The sequence below is a fragment of the Ixodes scapularis genome, unplaced genomic scaffold, assembly GCF_016920785.2.
Source record: "Ixodes scapularis isolate PalLabHiFi unplaced genomic scaffold, ASM1692078v2 PGA_scaffold13__105_contigs__length_92229423, whole genome shotgun sequence".
NCBI classification, from domain to species: domain Eukaryota; kingdom Metazoa; phylum Arthropoda; class Arachnida; order Ixodida; family Ixodidae; genus Ixodes; species Ixodes scapularis.
In genome coordinates this window covers 62,008,670-62,017,307 of record NW_024609839.1, presented here as the reverse complement: position 1 = coordinate 62,017,307, position 8,638 = coordinate 62,008,670, and the positions used below count along the sequence as shown (strand labels likewise).

Here is an 8,638-nt window from a genome sequence, read left to right as displayed (position 1 = left end):
TAGTTGGCCAAGCTACCTAGCTCGCATCTTGGTACTAGGTTTTGTTGGCTAGTCTTTGTAGCTGGCTTGTCTTCAGCTTTTACTGGATGATGCTCACATGTTCAAGAACGTTTGAGGTAGGTAGCCAGTATGGCACGGAACGGCATTTACGAAACGTTTGCCCCTTTTTAACTCTTCATTGTTCTAAAACTAGGCAAGATAAAATAATGGTGATCGTCTTCATGCAGTTTGAGGGAAAAGATATGATGCATTTATTTGCCAGCCTTTCGGGGGAACGATTGGTTAAGAGGTCGATCTTTTGTGCCTCTCGTAGACCAGCAAATAAATGCATGAAGATGGCTCTAGTCGGATCGCTTATGGAAATGGGTGAACAAAAAAAGGCAAAGCTTTGCACAGCATCAAAATGACTTAACAAAACATCTCGATGCTAAGCATACGTTTGTCGCACGAAATCTGCTCCACTGCAGCTACGGACACCGAGAACGGCAAGGCGTCTTTTTCGAATGTGCAGCCTCCAGCATGTTTTGGCTGTGCCCGCATGTTCGAGGTTAGGGAGACTAATGTATTGCCGAAGGTAACTGGGAAGCCCGCACTAGAGGCAGGACAACTAAAACTCCTCCCTGCTCTTCACCAGTCTTGTACACGTTACTAAAAGAAAGTAATCGATTACAATTACTATTACTTTTGGCTAAAAAGTATTCGATTAGATTACTTGATTACTCGATGGCAAAAGTAATTGGACATTACTTGGAGAAGTAATCGTTACTTTTACGATTACTTTATTGTGTGAAGCCACATCTTTAGCGCTCGTAACAATGAACTACTTCCAACCTATATTTCACATTTGCACAAGTATTGAAGAAGAAAAACTGGCTCCCTCTTCGTGGTCGTTGCACCTTCACAATGCGGACACAAGCATAGAGAATTCGTTTGAAGACGTTTAATGATTTGGGCGTTCGCCAGTGTGTGTGTGTGTGTGTGTGTGGAAGGGGGGGGAGCGGGAGCGGAGCGGGTTCTACATCTTTTTAAGCTTGAGCAAGGGTATTCGCTCAAAGTTTGTGTCGCTCATTTTATTATTCACATGTGGATGAGCTCGTATGTTAACAAAAGAGCCGCAGCTCCAGGGTTTGAAACGGATCATGTGTAGTATCCATTAGCGGAAGAGATCGCCCCGACCACTTCTCAACTCAAAACCTTGCTTGTAACAAAGACTACGTTGGGGAAATGGGGAAATATTTCAACTGCCTTTGTTATATTTTGCATCCGCTTTAGGCATTCTTCGGTTCTGGTTCTTCTAAGGGCTGCGAGTAGGTACCCTAAGCAGGATTTTTTTTTATTTTTTTATATATGTGTGTGCGTGAGGGGGCTAGTTTGAACGAAGGACTCACAAAGCTACATTCTGTTTCCTCAAACTTCGCCCTGAATGGCCATTGTCACGCACTGTAGCTTCCCTGGGGCATCCCACTCCCAGTCCCGCCTCGAAATAAAAACAAAAAGAAAACGGACATTCCACAGAAACTGTACATAGAAAGAGATTGACCTCGTTTCCTACAGCTCCGCAAAAATCTTTCTTTTTTCCGTTCCAAAAAAAAAAAGAACTTAAAAAGCGAATTTTATTTTTGTCATTTCATAAAAAAAAGGCGTGTGCCGGGGGGGGGTCCCGTGGACAAATTGTAACAATTACAAGTAATTTTATTACTTCAAAAAGTAATAAGATTACTCTTGTGATTACTGCCTAATAAAAGTAATCAACTGATTACAAAAATACTCCAAAAAGTAATAAGATTACTCTTGTGATTACTGCCTAATAAAAGTAATCAACTGATTACAAAAATACTCCAAAAAGTAATAAGATTACTCTTGTGATTACTGCCTAATAAAAGTAATCAACTGATTACAAAAATACTCCAAAAAGTAATCGATTACAAGTAATTTGATTACTTGTAATGCGTACGGTACAAGTCTGCTCTCACCATACGTTTTTTTTTTGAAAACTTGTGGAGTTGTGTTGTAGGCACACTGGAAGCACTGAACCTGGAATGCAGCATACAAAAGTTCTGTCTGAAAGAGACTTGTCGTGCTGGGAAGGGTCCTCCCCAAACTCTGCAGTGGCAAAAGTGGGGCAATGCGGGTTGCAGATTGCCGCGTCGTTTATTTGCAGAATTTGTCGGACTTCATTTTGGACCGTCGATCGAGCAGGGTTTCGTGCAGGCGCCCCTCTATCCTTGCCCGCTTCAGTTCCCCTCTGTCCTGCTGGCTGATGCGCAGTTTTCGGTCCTGGAAACTCTGGAACTTCTTCCTGAAATACGGCCAATGAGAGAACTGCGAATGAGGGGGCAGTCCTGCCGCACCTTTTGCTCGCGGAAAGCGGTCCCTTGCGAGAGAAGTGCACCAGACAAGGAAATTGGGCGAAACGATAGGCAAGACGAGAGAACAAACATCTCGAGCGGGAAAATTTTGCCGTCACGCGAGGCCACCCAACACTAACTTCTATAAATTTAGCGCGGCACCGATTCCCTGTTAAATTTAGTGAGAAGCGCTCCCCCCAAAGAAACCGTGAAACTATTTATTTTCGCTTTGGTTACTTGGACTTTTAACATCAATGTTTCGTCCCCGGACGAAAGCAACTTGTTTTTCGTCGTAGCCTTCGTGCCACAAGACCTCAAACGTAGTTTGGCGGATTTGAGAAATGAAAGTTTCTAGGACGGTGCTTAGCCGACGTAGTACCCGTTGCAAAGTGGAACTTGGCGGCTTGGCTTACACGTAATTGAGCTCGCACTCCTTTGTAGTTCCCTTTTCCTCTTCTGGAAGGCCCTTGTCGTTCGAGGTCTCTGCCTTGGCCATCGAGCGGACCTGCAGCGAAAAGTTGTGGAGTTCAGCTTCTTCGTAGACCAAACGATTATTGCCCTTTTGATGCTTGGGGGCTTCTTCAGGAGCTCAAAGTTTTACCAAAAAGGAGCTCGCTGAATCGACGTCATACATCGACGAGCATCCAAAACACGATAGAAAACTGGAATTTTTGTTGGCTTAGGTACGTCAGGAAAACTGCCGAGTGCCGCCGCCGCGAAGCACCACCATCAAACTTCGCTGCGCTCTCACCTTGAGCATTTCGTTGTCCCCGGCCGTCACTGCATTAGCCAGAATGTCCGTGCCGTCACTGACAGTCAGAAAGCAGCTGTTGCTTGCTTGCAGGGCCATTTTTCCCTGAAAACCAGAAGACTGATCTTACTTTCCGGTCAACTTGTTCCAACACGATTGGTGACTTTGTAAACGTTATGTTTAAAAAAAAGCATTTTTTGGCGAAGATCTTCAACTAGAAAGTGTTGCCGCAAATATTGCGTAAACTTCAATCGCAGCCTACTACGTTTGGGTTCTACGGACCGTCAAACTTAACACCAAATTCTTAGCAAAAAGGAAATGCAAGTTTGACCTCGTTTGGGAAATCTCAAAGTCCAACTTCTCTGCAACGTAAGCATTGTCAAAATGTACCGCGTGCTTCCGACATTATGTGTGAGAAACGATGCGAAGAAAGCGTAACAAAGCACGGTAGGAAACCTCTTGCACTAACTCGCTCAGCAATCTGTGCGCTTTGAACCGACTACCGTAAAGCACCGAGCATCTGTCCATTCCACAATAATGAGCGTCCACCCCTCAATTTTGGAACCTTCGGAAAATGCACGACGGACTTATCTTTACGTATTGTTGACCTATTGAGGGCGGCCATCCCCCAGTCTTGCACGATTGTCTCCAAATTTTTAGTGGGTGCTTCCTCGGGATTTTAGAGTAAGCAAACGAGCATCTTTGGGACCCAAGTGCTATGAAGGCCGGTTCACATATCTAGTATGTTTCGGTGTGCCAAAGTGCATTGTGTTCCTTTGTAAGTGCTTGCGACGAAAAAACATGCAGGTGTCATCTATGAGACAGTCCTGGCAACGCTTCCAAGTTGCGTGTATTTTTTTTATAATGTTGCGCATCATTCTTTTGACATGGGCTCGAAATAATTCTGACAATGTTACAAAGCAACTATTTCTTGTGAATAGTGTGTAGGTTTGATCTCTCAAATACTGCAAAACCTTGATTTCAGTTATATACTGAAGTTTTTTTGTTTTTTTTTCCAGGGCTGCCCGATAGATGATGGCAGGGCGTTGTCTCACTGCAAGTGGTTACAAGCAAATGCAATGCGTTTGAGCATACTCAGTTGCAAATGTGTGAACTAGCCTTAAAAGTACAAGCCTCGGTTTTTTTCTTTTTCTTTTTGACTGTCTGTCGAGTCACTTACATCTTGAAAGACCGGTTCCCAGTGCTCAAGCGGTCCAATGGCATCCGACCTCCCCACAACGGCTCCGTCCGGCTGGACACAGAGGTACTTTCCGTAGCCGGACTTGAGGGCAATCTTTGTTTCGGAAAGCTTGACGGCCGTCAGGATTTCCTCGGGCGAGGGACCCTCTCCTGCAAGAAACGGTCCACAAAACCCACACTTGTGTGAAACCAGAATCTGGTTGGCATTTCGGTGTCATTATCAATGTCGATTTCAGATTATGAAAATTTATGGTGTGTGAATAATGACGGCTCTGTATGAGCAGTCCTTGCTGTTTCACGACAGTTGACTACTAAACGTATTTGCACTGGTCATTCTCCTTAGAGCAGGAATCTGCAATCTTATATTGCAGCGATCCAAATCGTCGCAAATTGAGGATGAAGCAGAACGGATAAACAACTAAAAAAATAAAATAAAAAATTCCCTAAGCTTGAAGTGACATACATGTATTTCTTGATTGAGGCACAAATAACTTAAGAATGCTGCCCCTCCCCCCCCCCCCTCAGTAGGGGTTTTGGTACTTTTTGGTACAAAAAGTACTAATTGCTTGCCAAGACAAGCATTCACATTAAAGGTACAGAGCTGTAAAAATTTTGGAGGTGAACACTGGTCATTCACAGACACTTACTTTATACAGTTTCCCTCTAAAAAAAAATGAAAGCCGCTTACAACTCCCTGTAACGCCGAATTAGAGCGCAGCTCTTGAGGAGGAGGAGGGAAGGGCACTGGGGGGGGTTAAACTAACCAGGGGGGGGGTCACGTTACCTTGGGGGTCACATGACCCCCAATGCCGATGATGTCATCACTGACGTCACTGATGACGTCATCAGTGACGATGACGATGCGGGTACCGATGACGTCATTAGTGACGTCACTGATGACTTCACCAGTGATGATGACGATGACGATGCGAATGTCGGTGACGTCATCAGTGACGTCGCTGATGACGTCATCAGTGATGATGACGATGCGGATGCCGGTGACGACATCAGTGACGTCACTGATGACGTCATCAGTGATGATGACGATGACAATGCGGATGTCGGTGACGTCATCAGTGATGATGACGATGTGGATGCCGGTGACGTCATCAGTGATGATGACGATGTGGATGCCGGTGACGTCATCAGTGATGATGACGATGTGGATGCCGGTGACGTCATCAGTGATGATGACGATGCGGATGCCGGTGACGTCATCAGTGATGATGACGATGTGGATGCCGGTGACGTCATCAGTGATGATGACGATGTGGATGCCGGTGACGTCATCAGTGATGATGACGATGCGGATGCCGGTGACGTCATCAGTGATGACGATGTGGATGCCGGTGACGTCATCAGTGATGATGACGATGACGATGTGGATGCCGGTGACGTCATCAGTGATGATGACGATGTGGATGCCGGTGACGTCATCAGTGACGATGACGTCATCGGGGGTCACGCGACATCGGCGGGGGTCACGTGACCTCGAGGAGGGGGCCACGTGACTTCGGGGGGTCACGTGACCCCCCACGAGGTCACGTGACCTTGGTGGGGGGCTCGCGCGGTGCATTATGGGACATTTCCCATGATGCACCGCGCGGTTACGCCGACGCCGACGGCGACGCCGCTCAAGCCGGAAACGGGCCCCTAAGAGCTGCGCTCTAAAAAGAAAAGAATATCTTCGCCGATGTACATATAAGGAACACTGCAATCAAAGCAGCTGCAAGCTTTCATAGATTTGAAAAAATTATTCCGGAAAGCCAGACTAAAACTTAACGAAGTCGTTCGCTGGACATGCATCCTGCAACCGATTATCTGTTTGGGGATCGGCTGATAAGCAAAGTTGTCTCGTAAGCCTCCAGTACTTGGCTGAGGTCTGTCTTGAGCAAAATTTTGAAAATGTGAATGTCGTTTGAGTATTTCCCAACACTGGGGAACCCAGCTCCGACCCTGCAGCTCAGATTGCAAGGTATATACTGCCCATGAAGGAAAATTGTATAGATTTTTTGTTGATAGAGGTTCCTGGTGTTGGGGGAGACCCCCCCCCATCACACTTCAGCTCGAAAACGTTTGCGTCTTGGCGCATACCACAAGGGGTCTCTCTTTCCTTTGTAATTTTATGTTCCAGTCATTGGGGTGGAGTAAGATATCAGCCAACAACAATGCCAAGTCGCACACCCAATCAAGATTCTGAAAGGCTCTGCGAAACCATTGTTACGAAGCTAAAAAAAAACAAAAATGCAGCAAAACTCTTGCTGTTTTCGTGTAGCATTGGACAGCCCCATTATAAGCCTCTGTGTGCGACAAGAATGTTGAATGATATGACATATGTACCATCTGGAAATTAATACATTCAATTGCACCACACTTGCCACTGATTATACTTTTTACACCACTAGTTCTGGAGTGTGTGCATGTGTGTATGGAAAGGAAGGGAGAGGGGTAGTCGATTAAAGTCGCTAAATAGGCTAAGCTTAAAGTATTGGCACTCAATTACCCAGTTATGTTGTAGGGACCATTTTTTTGGTTCCTAGCGTGGGACGGGCACAATTGGCGATTGTTACAATTGGAAAATTTTACTCCCCAAGCCTTGCATAAGGTGTTCAGAAGCCCAGGCGATATTGTTTCACTTTGTTACAAACAGTTTTAGGATTTCTGGAGGACGAAGAAACTGTTTCCTGCGATTTCGGATGAACCAGCAGACTGGGGCAACAGCGAGTTTAGGCACCATAATGACCGTGACTATGAAGCTTAACTTATCCGTGGCTCTATATTCGGCGTCGATTATTTTGCACCGTGCTCTCGAGGCTGGCGTGGCGGCATCCACGATGCACCGGCCCTACGCTGCCGCAAGAGAACGTCCCTTTGTCTCGTTTGCTCATGTTTTCGTGCAAACGCGCTTTGACAGAGTTGGAGCCCTCCAGAAACGACGCCGGCCTCAATGACTTGCCACAAAATGGTCGACGCCGAGTACAGTTCTCTTGAAACCCCGTTGAAAGCGTTCCTCACCGGGGGGATGCGGACCGCCGAGCACAAACAGCCCATTGTCCAGCGAAGAGACGTAGCAGTGCGGAGAGAACTCGAGGGCGATTGGGCCGGTGAATTCGTCGATGACCTTCGCTTCCCACCAGCCTCCTAGAAAAAGTGACCCGCTTGTAGGCTGCCCCAGGTTACCACTACAGGAATATCCTTTCATTACCGTGGTTGATGGTGTCCTCATTTCCAGATTTCTGCTCGCTGCTGCTGGAACCGTCTGCAGATTTGCTCTTACTCTTCCGTTTCCTGGGGAAAGTGTGTGTGTGGGCGCTTAGCTTTGCGTGGTCGGTGCTAGTTTTCCTCACTTTGGTCTGTTGAAGGTTTAGAATAGCAGGACGAGCTCACTTAATGTTAATAATGGCTACACTAAAACATTTTTTTTTTAAACTATATTTAGTGCTTACACTGCACGACAGTTCAGAACTATGTTAGATGGTGAGGGATGTTGCATCTATTTGGTTGGCGTTTGGGCAAGTTAGGATCGAACGATGTTTCGTAGATTCGCAGAGCATTTCGTTGACAAATTAAGCTAACAAGTTAAATAGCACAAATAATCCTCAGCTGACTGTATTTCTTGCTTCGCTTGCATTGAACTGTTTCATAAGGATGTACTGTACCGTTTCTAACATTAACGAAACCTCATTCGAGGGATGTCCGTAAATTGGCGATTGAAGGTATGACGGGCGATATCACATATATTCGCATCAAATCGGATCCAGATCAGCGCAGCGTAAAGGCCACAAGTGAGCACCTTTTCTTTTCCCCTTTGAAGACGAGCTTTCCTCTTCGGACGGTGTCGTATGCCGACATGTTGAGCACGGTAAATCGCGATCAGTTATTCACTGAATGGTTAATCCTTAGGGAGCTTTCTTAGTCTAATTTGCAAGCAGAGATGTCGGGCATGTTTTTAAGCAAATCCGACAGTTCTAAACTAAAAAAAAGCGGCTAGAGTACGACCAGTACGACTGGCACAACCTTTGTTTACAGATGTATTAGCAATGTATGGATTGGATTGGATTTTTTCTAGTAATACTTAAGGCAAGCCACTCGCACAGTGTGCTTAGACTGCTGCTTGCATCCCGATAAATTAATCAGTCTCCGACAAGAAAGGAAGAACGTTTCAAAGCCGCGATGTCGTGCTGTCGCTGCAGTCTTTTATTGATATTAATGGTCATTGATGTTGATAAAATTTTCACCATGTATCCACGCGTGACAACGTTTACGAAATATTTTATCAAACGATTCATTTTGTTTCGAGAAAATTAATTTCGAAGTTTACGCGTACACCTCCGAATCA

At 45.7% G+C, this 8,638-nt stretch overlaps 1 protein-coding gene across 1 annotated transcript; it reads right to left on the bottom strand.

The window, feature by feature from the left end:
• Positions 1-2,132: 2,132 nt before the first annotated feature.
• Positions 2,133-8,355, bottom strand: LOC8035600 (protein FRG1). The gene is made up of 7 exons (XM_002411413.5): positions 8,093-8,355; positions 7,505-7,587; positions 7,315-7,440; positions 4,280-4,449; positions 3,100-3,204; positions 2,762-2,853; positions 2,133-2,299 (listed from the first exon to the last, which is right to left on the bottom strand). Exons 1-7 carry the CDS (start codon positions 8,149-8,151, stop codon positions 2,152-2,154), a joined length of 783 nt encoding a protein of 260 aa, XP_002411458.1. The 5' UTR covers positions 8,152-8,355; the 3' UTR covers positions 2,133-2,151.
• Between the last annotated feature and the right edge of the window lie 283 nt (positions 8,356-8,638).

What these genes read in the sequence shown, in the direction of transcription:
- LOC8035600 (XM_002411413.5), bottom strand. Translation starts at nt 8,151, where the DNA reads ATGTCGGCATACGACACCGTCCGAAGAGGAAAGCTCGTCTTCAAAGGG. An exon ending in CGGCGGTCCGCATCCCCCCG is followed by an intron (nt 4,450 to 7,314) that starts GTGAGGAACGCT and finishes CGTTTCTTGCAG; the next exon opens with GAGAGGGTCCCTCGCCCGAG. An exon ending in GGGACAACGAAATGCTCAAG is followed by an intron (nt 2,854 to 3,099) that starts GTGAGAGCGCAG and finishes TTTTCGCTGCAG; the next exon opens with GTCCGCTCGATGGCCAAGGC.